Here is a 13220-nt window from a genome sequence, read left to right on the forward strand (position 1 = left end):
TCATAGACATACAGATACAAGAGTATTCAGCGAAGATGTCTACTTCCAGCACCGAAACGTCCCCGTTAACTCTCATATCAGCAACGCCATCACCGTTTGCACGCATGAACCGCATCGCGCTCACTTTAAAAGGCATACCTTTTGAACTTCAAAACGAGATACCCTGGCAAAGTGCAACAGAAACACCCAAATACAACCCTTTGGAAAAATTACCCATCTTACTTTTCCCTGATGGCCGACCACCCGTATACGATAGTGCACACATTCAGGAGTACATCGTGCGCAAGTACGCCGACAAGGGACCAAAACTAATCACCGACGACGTCGACCTTGACTTGCAAATTCGACAGATCGTCGTCCTCAGCGAGGGATGCATGGACGCCATTGTGATAGCTCGATTCGAAGGCCGGCGCGAAAAAGAAAAGCAGTCTCAGCTTTGGCTCGGCAGGCAGAATCGCAAAATTGACGGTGCGATGCGGGCTTTTGATGAAATGATACGGAGCACGAAAGAGAAAGGGAATGTCTATCTTGTTGGCGATGAGTTGACCATTGCCGATATTGCGGTTGTGTGCACTGTTGGATTCATCGAATTCGCCGAGATGAGGCCTGGATGGAAGAGCAAATATGAGGTATTGGCACAGTGGTTTGAGGAACTAGACCAGAGGAAGGTGTTTGCAGAAACGAGGCCTGTAATGTTCAACTTGAGCGAAACTGTGGTATAGTAGATAACATCGTCTTTGTAAGATTTATGGGCGTTGACAGTTCTTGATCGCACCTTATTTTCTAGATGGCTCATCTCCCGGTGGACTGTTGTCTTCGTTCGTGAGCTCAATCATACTCTCCGTACCAATCTCCTCGTTTTGTAGCTGAAATGGGTACCAGATATAGAAGCTGATCATGACCAAAAGCATCAGAGCACCATCAAAAACATATACCGGCCACTCGTTCAAGAACAGGTAGCTATCGTGCCCAGCGATGAACTCGACTAGCCGGAAGATGTTACGAATAGAGATGATTACAGAAGTGCCATACAGCATCCAAAGCACACTCTGCCAAGGGACATGAACATGTTGACCAGAATTGCGCAGATGAAGCGAGAACTTGCGGTGGAAAAGTATGCAGCACCACATGAAACCTGCAAAAATAAGAACTTGTAACCCCAAACCCGTTACAATGACACCGTTGCCAGCATTCACCAGCTTTGGCTTGGGTAAAAATCCTGCTCCGGTCGACTGTATATTGAGGCAGAGAAGATCGCCTGCAACGAAGATCCGTGTGCACCATCGAGGGGAGAGGTAGGAGAACCGTTCGCCGTGCGTAGCGCGTACCACGCGCGAGTACACCATGTACAATGTCCCGGCGAACAGGCACGGTGGAAGGAGTATGAATATTGCTTGTAGGAGGAAAGGAATGAGGGAGCCTGTATGGTAGGTTGCTATTGCGCGGCATGCATAGCCAATGGGCTCACCTATAGAGAAGTCAGTTCGGTGATGTCTAGACGTGTCACATTCGACAGTAGATCAGTTCGTACAGAAGCCACCAGTGATGAAGGGTATAGTATACCACGTCCGATACCTGTGCATTCTGTAGGCATGCGCCAGGGTTAAAATGAAGAATAGAACACCAAAAGCAATAGCTGCGGCGAAATTAGGCACATATTTCCAGAGGTATGCACCTTTGTAGGTTTCAAGCGCAGGCATGATCGGATGCTGCGCCAGACAAAGAGACAGAAGTGAAAAAGTAATGTACCGCACCAAGCTTTATCCGGGGGTTGAAAAAACAGGTGAATAGTATGAGAGAGGACACCTCAAGTAAGGGAAGCCTAAGTGTATTTGTATGAGATGAATACGTTCACCCAAGCGTTTCCCTGCCTTCTTGCTTCTATATCTGATCCAGCCAAGGGCTTGCCTTCTGATGGCGATTCTGCTCAGATACGCACAAGGCGAAATTGTACAGCAACTGACGCATAGCCGCATGGCTTGAGAGTAGGTGGCTAACCGAAGTCAGTGGAGCTTGCGAGCTGGTATTCATACTTCTTCCGTGCAAGTATCCCGTTTCGATCAGGATGGACCACCGTAGTCATCAGATCCAGCATGTTGCCGTTGGGTGTGTAGGGGAGATGGGTCGGAGGGTGTTGCGCTTACCCAAAGAAGTCGACACGCGTGTTACGTCACCCGAAACATCAGGCCTCCGACACCGCCAAGTCGCACTGGCCGTCCAGACTTTCAACCGCTGCAAATATGTAATACGCGTGTTATCCTGGTCTTTCGCAGCCATGGGACTAAGATGCTTCGGCGTAGTCATAGGAAGTCGAGAGGCGGATGCTCGGAGTGGTACGTTCTCGGTATTCCTTTTCCGCTCCAACAATGCCCCCTCTACATTCCTCACTTGACTGATACGTAACTGTAGTAAACGACGGCATGTAAAAGTGCGCATTACTCTCCGAGTCTTGTTGTGTTATACTGATCGAAGCTTCGTTATCTCTAGTGCGACGAGAACCGCCCCAAATGCAGGCTATGCACTGTTTCCGACCGGGAGTGCAGCTTCTCATCTCTTTCGACTCCAGATACACATTCTCGATCTGTGAGCCCAGGAATTCAGTATGGCCGTACTATTGCGATGACGCGAAGCAAAGCCCCTTCAAAACCTTCTGTGCTCTGCGCTGGGCAGTCGACAGTTGATGAATCTATCGATGATGGTCATGTCTACTGTGAGGAACCTGTCAATGTGGGTCACATGGAGCTCCTCATACACGCAATGCTCAACGAAGAGATGTACAACTTTGCGATCGGGTTTGAGAAGTTCCATCGCGCTGGTCTCGCCCTAGGTATGGAGACGGCTTTGAAGGCACCATATCTTATGCACCAAATTCTAGCTTTCTCCTCCTGCCATTTGGCACATGCGAACCCGCACTGTTCAGCCTATTACCGGAATCAGGCTGTAACTTTGCAGACACGCGCTGTTTCGATTTTCAATACAACTAGAGCCGAAGTGAACCAGCTGAATTGCGTACCGATGCTACTCTTCTCGTCCATGCTGGGTCAGCATCTACTGGCGGAGATACTCGCAGTACAGCCTTCAACCGACATGGAGACTTTTATCACGCACTATGTTCAGTGTATAGAAATGCACAGAGGAATTTACACCATTGCTACGTCCGCGTGGTCACTGCTGATGAAGTCGGAACTCGAGCCTATACTGTCCATGAGCAAGGAGTTCACTTCTCGGCAGTCCGAAGGCGATGATTGTTCAATGGTCTTCAGTCTCATTGAAGATACGGATGGTATGAGCGCAGAGGAAAAACAGGCTTGTCGAATCGCAGTCCACTACCTGCAAGTCGGGCTCGATGCAGTACGAAGGGACGAAGATTCACCAATCAGTCAGTACCAGATGATCTGCGAATGGACTATGTTGATCCCCCCGGGATTCACCAGACTCTTGGCCGCGAAGCAGCCTGTGGCCTTGGTGGTGCTTGCACACTACGCAATCTTATTACACTTTGGCAGGCATCTATGGCAGGTTGGCGATGCGGGACTTCATATATTGGCAATCATTGAGAAGTATCTCGGATCTCAATGGGATGCTTGGTTGTCATACCCACGGGCAAGAATTACCAGTTTAGTCTTGCGGTAGGTTTACGCTCGACTGCAAGGCTGAAGTGTCGCACGCCACTGTGGTACAACGCGACCAATTGTGCCCGAATCGATGCTTCATCCGCCTTACTCTTGTTTCCAGCTTCTTAGCCTGATAAATTGTTATTGTTTCCGTATGCGAACCTATGATGGTGCTCCAACTTACAGGGCGTAAGTAAGCTGTGCATCGCCAAGACGCATACCCACGGGAACTCCCACCAACCATCTACAAGCATGTGCCAAACCCTCTTACCGGGCCCAAGAATGGATCCTTAATGGACAACAGCGATCAGCAGACATATGGCATATCTTTCGATGGACCATATGTGCAGCACCGTCACCGATAACACCCTCAGTTTGCTTACACTGCAGAATTCTTACATCGCTTCCAGGACTGTTTCAATCCTTTCTTTGGGTCTCTGATTATCTTGAAGCTCCAGTATAGATAGGGCATTCGATGATTCTAATTTCAAGCATCTGGTACCACTGTTCTAAGATTGTAAGTCTGAGGTTGACTTCCCGACTCGGATAAGGCTCTGGGACGCCACCAGCACGCGCTTCACCTACGACTGCACCCCCTATCTCCATTTGGTTTGTGAAAATCATGCCCGGAACACAGTATTCTGGAATGGGCGGCCCAGTTCCAGTGTGGTTCATTACAGCAGCATCAAGTGGCTTCGGCAGAGCCCTGGCCCTTGAAGCCCTATCACGTGGTCACAAAGTCATTACCAGCGCTCGAAGCCTCCCTCGCATTGCAGATCTTAAAGACGCAGGCGCCGATACCGTGGTCCTAGACGTCACTTCTCCATTGACGGACCTTGAGAGAGTGGCCAAAAAAGTCTATGACAAATATGGATACATCAACCATCTCGTCAATGTCGCAGGCTATGTGCTTGTGGGCGCTGTCGAGGAGACATCGTACGTACCACGTCGTTCTTGATGTCTAGGCTACCATGCGTGCTAATAAAACCTTCAGTCCAGAGGAAGACCTGAAAGCCTTCACAACAAACGTTCTCGGCACCCTGAACGTCGCCAAAGCTTTTCTACCCTATCTGCGCGCCACGTCTGGTCATCGCACTATCGCAAACTTCGGGTCAGTAACATCTTGGTACAGTGGTGCAGGCCACGGTATATACTCAGCAACCAAATGGGCTGTATCAGGTGCTACAGAAGGCATGCGTGCGGAGCTCGCACCCTTGGGTATCTTCGTCACTGTTGTTGAGCCGGGTTGGTATCGTACTGCTATTCTTTCAAAGGACGTGCAGGCGCAAAGCGAAAAGCGCATCGATGCGTATGAGAATGGCGAGATCGGAGAATTGAGAAAGGCTCTGGCAGAGACAGATGGTAAACAGGTAGGAGATACAGCAAAAGCATGTAGGGTCATCGTCGATGTATTGACGATGAGTGGATGTGCGGAGGGAAAGCAGATACCGATCAGACTAGTTCTAGGGAAAGATGCGCATGATGTGATTCGAGAGAAGTGTGAGGGTACATTGAGGTTGTTGAAGGAGTGGGAGGGCGCTGCTACCAACACGGACTACGATTAAGAGGTAGTCTCATTGGTATCTAGATACTGCCCATTTTTTTGTGAGCCTCCATCTTATTCGCTCTCATATCCTTTGTCCAAAATGATACCTAGTGATAGTATGAAGCTGTCATCTTGATGATGATTGAGTTCGGCGTCTTGAGTTAGGCCATCGGCGATGCTTGAGCTGGTGGAAACCTGACGGCGCATAGGATATGGTGAAGTAGGTAGTGCTCGCGAACAATCACCGGGTTGCAGTGTTGTAAAACTTCGCTTTCTAGTGCGTAAACTAGATCCTACTGGACTGCCCTGCGCAAGCAAGTTCTGGATCGATTCTTCAAGCATCTGAGTCTGGGACAGTGTTGCCATGGCTGCACGCGCCCAATTCTCTCCGCAGTTCTCTGACTAATCTCATTCGTCCATCCTTTCAGCCGAGCCATTATATTCATCCGGGCTGACATCGTTTTGGTGAATTTACTAACCGCATGGAAGTTGGAGCCTTGGAACCGACATCCGAGTTAAAATTCGCTGCCTGTCCTCACGCGTGAATGGACCTGCAGCTCGCACGGTGACTACCGAGGTACGCAGAAGGATGCATTGATTCAAAGGTACTTAGGTAGAGGAGGAACTCGGAGCATATGGCCGTCATGCTTCCTGCGGGCATTCGACATTGCTCAAGAATGACACCACTTATGAGACGTTACCGGTTGCAGTAGCTTACCCGGTTCCTGCGTATACTAATAACGCCATACAGAACACGGGAAGTCGACAGCTGCAGCACGCCTGATTTCCGAGTACCAAGTCAAACGTCTAGGCAACGATCGCATAACCAAGAACCCGGAACCTGGTACATTCATAGTATACTCAACCCACCACTCATACCCTTTCTAATGCCAAATGTAACGCTGGAAATGGCATTTTGTCCAAATACCAGCCCTACCACATGTTATGTATGGCACAGAAGGAGCAGCACGCAATAGTGGGGCCATGACAGGACGATTTGTGGCTTGCGATCTCAAACTTTAAACTCTGCTTTCGGGCCATACAAGGCGCTGTTCGTCCACATCCGAGTCAGGAACGCGCCATGCCCCACCGCCACCATTTTGCTTTCTCGCGTCAAACGGTTGGTGATCCCCACTTTCCACATCCTTCAGCTCATACGACTCATTCTGGATAACGGCCCCGGTGGGGCCTCCAGCAGTTCCCTCCTGTCCGTTGTTGCTATTGCTTTTCCCGCTACCATGGCCATAGCTTTTCATGATGCTGCGTTCACGACTATGGTACTGATACGAGCCATTATGCGTACGATGTCTCTGCGCTTTGCTGAAGAGGGCTTTGGTGGCGGGAATAGAGGCACAGAGGATGCCCACGTTGATTTCGACCATGCTCCATACGTTGATGGGAACGCTGTCGAAGAAAGGATCCTTAGATTCCGTGTAAACACCAACTGAGTACAGGCGTACGATCGATGCAATGCAGCTGAATGCACCGAGACTGAAGATGATCACAAGGGCGAACTTCTCTCGTCTCGGGCGCTGGACTTTGAGCAGTGTACTTATAGGAAGAAGCAGAATCCAGATATCGGCAATGATATTTACAGCGCTCGTTGCTGGAAATATTGTTAGGAAGTGACTAGATAATAGATATATGCACCTACTGTAGAAGAACGCTGTCGTGTTGATACATTGGCCTGAAACCTGCCCGGCCAAGTCCCACATCTTATGTAGTGGAACACATTGTGCCAGACATACAATTACGCAGACGACACCGAAGGTGACTAGGAAGTAGATTGTACCTTTGCAAAGGTACTCGAATCTTTTCTCGACGGCTGTAGAACTGATCAGCAATGTCTTCTTGTCAAAAGGAACGAGACTGACCGATGCGTAAGTAGAAGAACAAAATCGAGATTTTGATGGCATTGATGATGAGATAGTAGACTATCTCTATCGCAAGTGTCACTTGAATTTGGTTCAACATCTGCTGGAGCTCCAGAACCTCACCACTGAAGCCCATACCGTTATCGCGCAAAATGAAAATGGCGACAAGATAGGCGACAGTGAACAGCTGCTGGAGTTAATAATTGAGTAGAGGATAGGTGTGTTGACTTACGAGCGCGAATACCATGGCATAATCATCTTTGCCTGTATGTTGCACGATGAAGGTACGGGTGTAGAGTCGGAGAGCGACACATATAACTGATAACGATTAATACAAAGACGAGCTCAATTGCCTGATCTTTGCTTACTTGAAAGTATTGTTAGAGCTGTAGAAACTCCTACGCAAATGTCTTGGGTTACCTGCCCCATTGTGGTGTGGATCGGGTATCAATCAAAAAAAAAAGCAAGAACATTGATGCAATGCAACACACCTGCGACTCTTCGAGGCCACGGCCTGTTAAAAGGATATGAGACATTCCAGCGGCTTGTCTGTGTCAGAACTTACCCGCCTTCAGTATACACAAGCGTCGGTAGGTCACATAAAGTTTGTAAATGGAGGCCCTACCAGCAGTTCCCGACATTAACGAGCTTGCGACATGCAAATCCATGCAAGAGCACGGCTCAAACGCAGGACGAACGGAACATCTATACGCGTAAGCGATAGATCATATTTCGGTGGCTATGCACTATACTAAGCGATGCTATAACCGTGGAGTCGGGGCGGGGATAAGCGAGCCAGCCGTCGATGTGGCGTAGGACCAAGAATCTGGACAGCGGACAATGTTGCAATGCAGTTAGTGACAGGCCAACAAAACAGATGTCTGGCCAATAAACATCCACCAAGATCAGGTGAGATCGAGAGTAGTGAGGGAATTTTTGAAGTGGATGTTGCTTTGCTGTTGTACTGTGTTATGCAGGCTACGAGACAAAGCTGGGGCCGAACTCATTGGTGCAGCAGGAGCCCGCCGGGTATCTGCAAATACATGGTAGTGTCCGCGGGCATCTACGTGTGGGTTTTTTCACGTCATAGATGGAGGCACTTTACGGTCTTTCCGCATTGTCATGCCAACCTCCATCTCTTTGCGAACTCTATCCCTTCCGCCAGTGTGCCAACTCTTGCGTCGATAACGTATCCTTGCTCCGCGAATCTGATGCATTCATCATAGAGATCTTTAAGCGGAACGGAAAATGTCTCTATGAACTCGTTCTCTTCGAGCTCCGGCTGTGGGTTTTGATTCTCCGGCCGAGACATGTCTACCGTGACGTGAATCATTCTGAGGTTGGTATTGCAGAAACCTGGATCTAGATAGATGTCAGTATGTGAAGTAGAGACAGTCAGCAGTGGTTGTAATCTGGTGGACATTATGGTGAAGGGCGAGCGCTACATGCGCTTCCTGCGTAGCGGTATGACGAGGACACCACCCTGGACAGGACACAAGATCCAGTGGATAGCGAATGCGACTCAAAAGCTTTACTTACCATTAAACATGATTGGAGTAGTTTGAAACTGATTTCAGAGACATAGAATTAGCCCAAGTTGCGTCTGCAAAAGAAGAGCTTGCATACGGTCTTGTCTGACACGAGTTCCCCAATGTACCCCGTCTCTTCCTTCAGCTCGCGGATGGCGCAGGTTTCCGGACTTTCATCGGGATCCATCAAGCCAGCTGGAACTTCTATGACGGTCGCATTGACTGGTGGGCGCCATTGCTTTTGGAGGATGATCCGAGGCTCATCGTTTGGTTTCGCCGGGTCTTGAAGAATTGCTGCAACACCGACGCCGTCGATGTCGGATCCCTTGGGTCGAGTGAGACGCTCCCCAGACTCCCATGTGCGCTCAACACCTTTGGGGTCAGTGTAGGTGATTCTAGTGATTGTCAGTCAACTTTTGACGCAGAGTGGGGGTGTTTTTCTTCTTCTTCTAGCTCAAGTGCGAGTGCCTTTTGTGCTTCTAAACTCATGAGATTGTCTAACGACCCAAGCGAATCCGAGTATGTGCGGGGTGCGACATTAGCTAAATACTTACTTCACAAGCGTTGCCCATTTGGCGTCTTTGTTGTCCAGGGGCTCAGTTTTGATTACCTTGGAGTTGTCGGACGATTCGTCTTTCGAGGCCATGATAGTGGTATGATTCGGAGTAGACCAGGCTGCTTGACAGTATCGTGCTAAATAGTATTGAAGCTATGCGAGGAGCGCTCTTTGGAAGGGTGACCGCTGGACAGGACGTCTATGATGCCATACATCGTCGCGAGCTGCCAAGACCCACACCCAACATCTTCAATATCCATCTGTCAAGATTCTCCAGGAGCGCGGTCCAATTACGCTGCTTACCAGAGAATCACAGATGCCAAAAGTCCTTCCTGGAAGACAGCCTGTTGAGCATTCCTAATTGTCTTCGCAGACAGTGGGAGGTCAGGTCGGAGATAGGCGCGCTCTTTGCTTGGCCTCGTACCTAAGACGGAACTTGACTATCGCAAAGCTCAAGCAGGCCTGGACACTTGCTTTCTAGATCTCAATACTCACCATATGCATCGCACAAGAAGCTGCTCTAAGTCTTTCACAAGGTAGGAAGCAAGTACGAGTGGAATCTTGGCATTACTGCAACAAGAGAGAGCGGAGGCCTGGGCATGACCTACATCACGATGGGACCGATGCTCCCTATGACACCATCACACAGAGCCTCACGAGATGATGCAGCCGCGGACTGGAAGTTACAATCGATAGCGCGACGGACATCTCGCCAGACGTCCACAATTGGTCCTTGGCTAGCCACAAGCGACACCTTCAAAAACTGCAATCTCCTATCTAGCACTTTATCCCTTTTCGCATGACGGGGTAAGATGAGTTTTGGTTCCTAAGGCGCACACTATAGGCATGGCGGCGTCGCCGGCGCGAAAAGAAGTACGAGGTGGACAACTACAGTGGAGCCGCCCAACTTGAGGGCCCGCCAAGCCAATGCTGAACCCTTTTCCGCCAACGGTCGCCGTACGAAGTTGAAGGTTTCTAAAACCTCAACGCTGGGCAGTGGCCACGGTCCGCCCAGTTCCACAACTATGTGCTATTTCATGCTCGTTGTCCCTTGGGAGTTGCAGACCGCATCGAATCGGAAGTCGGCAACCGCATGCTTACTGACACATCGTACTCGCTATACCGCGGAGCAAGGTTCTGATCCTCTACATGCATCAGTCGTGACAAAAGCTACCGCGCCGCTGAAGGAGTCAGAAGCGAGTAACGAAACGTTTCGTTTCCACGGACATTGGCCCATTGCATCCTGGTGCGACAGGTTTTACTCCTGTCACGCATCTTTCAGAGCAAGCGTGGGATGCACTGCTGCAGCGCCCTGCATCTGCAGCTCGCTTACATCTTTGGCACACACACCTTGGGTGTTCGAGGTCTTCACATCAACGGTGACCGTTGAACAGACCATGCTGATCTCGAGAAAGTGGAGGTACGGAATCGATAATCACTCTACAATTGTTGCCGAGCTCCGGGAAATTACAACAAGCGGAGGGACTCCGGGAGATGGCCGTCGCATGGCGAGAAAGCGAGAAAAGGATGCCGTGCGTGGGTATCAGGCTCGCTGTGCTGAAAAAAGCATGTGCAGTGGCCAGTTCCTCAGCCGCCATGTCCAACTTGGGGTCCCTCCCCCTGCCAAGCATGCGAGAGTGGGGCCTAATGGGCCGCCTGAATAGCCGCCATTCCTGTTCCTCTCACTATCCCAACTCGCCGTCAGGGGCTCGTCGGGACGAGAGGCGAATCATGCCTTCGTGAACCGTCAACACGACACGGGCTCAATGCCTGATGCGCCACAACTGTGCCGTCACAGGCTCTGGCTGCTTGAATGCCGTCACTGCCGACCCAATCGCCATGGCCTGTCTCTCAAGCGCTGCGCGCTGTACTCTGCGCTGCGCAATACAAGAGGATATGTCTTCATCGGCAAAGAGATCTGGTCATTACGCTGTACGAGCGGCCAGACTGACATCGATGCGAATTTTCGGAGGGCACTGACACGAGTGCAGGGCTGATACTGCATGGGCATGCCGGGTCACCACGCCTTCAAACAAAACCACAACTAAATTCGTTAGTCCACCTGAATCAGCCTTCCGTTTATGGCACCGTGCTTACTTTGATTGGTCTGGAGACTCGCTTGACGGGCAGGCGTTAGGACCTAGGCTGTCGCCTCCGCTTTTAGATCTTAACCATGCGTGCCCGTCGTATGGGTAGCGCCATACTACTGAGGCAGTCAGCGCGCGCCTGTGGAAGCTACGCTCTTTTACTCTTCATCCCCCGCGGCTCTGCTCGTCTTGCTTCGCTCTTCCAAGGACTCGCAACCCCAGTCATTCTCTATTGTGTATCTTGTATACACGTCCTTTCGTTCATAATATCGTCCTGTACTGCGCCTTCCGAATTAGGATATCATCTGCTTTTACCCGACACTCATTCCGCTAGAACAATACATACGACAACAATTAGTACTCGGATCGATCGGAGCATCTTCAACCGACCCTAATTGTAACGACTACATATACTCGACACACGATAGATCTAGCTCAAGAACACTATCCGCCACAATGTCGAACTGGTTTGGAAACCTGCAGTTGGCATACAAATATATGTATGTTTCCTAGGGACAATGGTAGTCCAAGACTAATCTTAAAAAAGCATTGTATTCTTGTCGCTGTTGGCTCTTACTATCCTCGCTGGGTTCATCAAAGTGATGTACAACCGTCAAAAGTAAGTGAACCATGTCGACATAAACGCTACGTGAACTAACGATAGGAAGGCTGAAGAAGGCGAAGCAAACTGAGCTAGAGGCCGGACCCAAGGAGGACACTGTTGAACTGAACCAGCGTGAGAAGGATGAGGGTGATCTGTTCGGTATTCGTGCCATCGAGGCTGGTTTCTACGCTGGTGTTGCTCAATCGCGACCTACGTCAAGAGCAGGATCTGTCATGGGCGACAACCCAACGATGAGCACCAGCACCTTGGTCGGAGGAAGCGTCAACTCGCCACTCATGAAGGGACAATCTGCCAACAACAGCATGCTCAGCCTGAATCTTAACGCCAACAAGGAACCCAACGCAAAACGAGTTTCCCCGCCCACAATGAAGCTCCGTCCCTCCGAGGCCGAGCTTAGTGGAAGACGCAACCACAACGGCGCTGTCGACATGTCTCTCCAAGTTCCTCCTTCCCCTGGTCACCCGCGTGGTCCCCCTTCTCCTACTTTTGGCGGCTCCGACAGCGACAGCGAGGGTTTTACATCTCCACGATCCATGTCACCCGCCGACCTGAACCGTCAGCAATACGCTCCGGCTCTCACAGTCTCACACCACACAGGAGATGACGGCATCAGGTCGCAGCAGGGATCTTACCACAATTCGCCTGGCCAGTCACCAACGCCGCTGTCGCCTCACAACCCGCCTACGGCCAAGCTGCCATCTATTCCTGGCCACGCTTTGAGGAAAGAGTCGCGCTCCCCATCGCCCGAGTACGATTACCCTCGCGTGCAGGTCCACGAGCCGAGTAGGTAACACGATCTCCTGGTGCGTTGTTTGTTGTACTTTTAGCATTTAGTAGATATATATCGGGCCATCCCTAACTTTCTTGCAAGACTCTGAACCCTCATCGCCTGCTCGTACCCAAGTTCAACTACAGGCACGAACCTACTCGCCACACCATGAACGAGACGGAAGCGAAGCGAGCAGCATCTACAGCAGCGGCAATCGGCTAAGCACTTTCCAAGCATACCAAGCTTCTCAGGAGGACGCGCCAAAACCAGATTCGTACGATCAAGCTTGGCAAAAGCAGCAGACACGGCGCTCAGCCTCGGCCGCGTCAACAGTCGAATCTGGCCACACCTCAATCCTTGCATCGACTGACGACGAGGCGGAACGCCGTCCCAGCCACGCAAGCACTCTGCTTGCTCCGGGCCAGGGAGGAAAGGACACGCGACTGAGCGAGTTCTACGAGGCATACTACCGCAATTCACACATGGGCTCAACCCAGCCTGTCGATGTCAAGAAACAATATGCTGAAAGGCAGTCAACCATCATGGAGGTCGATACACCCATGGCGTCGCCCATGTTTCCCCACAACCAGAACCCTGGCGCTGCCTTTTAGACTGGCTCA

General features: G+C 50.5%; 7 protein-coding genes across 7 annotated transcripts; 4 read left to right on the top strand and 3 right to left on the bottom strand.

Moving 5' to 3' along the window:
- Positions 1 to 35: 35 nt before the first annotated feature.
- AA0111_g7258 (hypothetical protein) lies at positions 36 to 722 on the top strand (the record flags this gene model as incomplete). Its single annotated transcript, XM_028653572.1, has 1 exon — positions 36 to 722. One exon carries the CDS (start codon positions 36 to 38, stop codon positions 720 to 722), a length of 687 nt encoding a protein of 228 aa, XP_028505218.1.
- Positions 723 to 776: 54 nt separating this feature from the next.
- On the bottom strand, positions 777 to 1700 carry AA0111_g7259 (hypothetical protein; the record flags this gene model as incomplete). Its single annotated transcript, XM_028653573.1, has 2 exons — positions 777 to 1468; positions 1532 to 1700. 2 exons carry the CDS (start codon positions 1698 to 1700, stop codon positions 777 to 779), a joined length of 861 nt encoding a protein of 286 aa, XP_028505219.1.
- Positions 1701 to 2619: 919 nt separating this feature from the next.
- On the top strand, positions 2620 to 3633 carry AA0111_g7260 (hypothetical protein; the record flags this gene model as incomplete). The annotated part of the gene is made up of 1 exon (XM_028653575.1): positions 2620 to 3633. One exon carries the CDS (start codon positions 2620 to 2622, stop codon positions 3631 to 3633), a length of 1014 nt encoding a protein of 337 aa, XP_028505069.1.
- Positions 3634 to 4236: 603 nt separating this feature from the next.
- Positions 4237 to 5179, top strand: AA0111_g7261 (hypothetical protein; the record flags this gene model as incomplete). The annotated part of the gene is made up of 2 exons (XM_028653576.1): positions 4237 to 4550; positions 4609 to 5179. 2 exons carry the CDS (start codon positions 4237 to 4239, stop codon positions 5177 to 5179), a joined length of 885 nt encoding a protein of 294 aa, XP_028505068.1.
- A 1000-nt stretch (positions 5180 to 6179) lies between these two features.
- On the bottom strand, positions 6180 to 7281 carry AA0111_g7262 (hypothetical protein; the record flags this gene model as incomplete). Its single annotated transcript, XM_028653577.1, has 4 exons — positions 6180 to 6766; positions 6815 to 6985; positions 7035 to 7221; positions 7267 to 7281. 4 exons carry the CDS (start codon positions 7279 to 7281, stop codon positions 6180 to 6182), a joined length of 960 nt encoding a protein of 319 aa, XP_028505067.1.
- Positions 7282 to 8154: 873 nt separating this feature from the next.
- Positions 8155 to 9209, bottom strand: AA0111_g7263 (hypothetical protein; the record flags this gene model as incomplete). Its single annotated transcript, XM_028653578.1, has 4 exons — positions 8155 to 8396; positions 8574 to 8601; positions 8661 to 8958; positions 9118 to 9209. The coding sequence occupies 4 exons, from the start codon at positions 9207 to 9209 to the stop codon at positions 8155 to 8157; spliced, it is 660 nt and encodes a 219-aa protein (XP_028505066.1).
- Positions 9210 to 11662: 2453 nt separating this feature from the next.
- Positions 11663 to 13211, top strand: AA0111_g7264 (hypothetical protein; the record flags this gene model as incomplete). The annotated part of the gene is made up of 4 exons (XM_028653579.1): positions 11663 to 11706; positions 11754 to 11825; positions 11875 to 12614; positions 12703 to 13211. The coding sequence occupies 4 exons, from the start codon at positions 11663 to 11665 to the stop codon at positions 13209 to 13211; spliced, it is 1365 nt and encodes a 454-aa protein (XP_028505073.1).
- Positions 13212 to 13220: the final 9 nt, after the last annotated feature.

The sequence above is a fragment of the Alternaria arborescens genome, assembly GCF_004154835.1.
Source record: "Alternaria arborescens strain FERA 675 chromosome Unknown contig_16, whole genome shotgun sequence".
Lineage (NCBI taxonomy): Eukaryota > Fungi > Ascomycota > Dothideomycetes > Pleosporales > Pleosporaceae > Alternaria > Alternaria arborescens.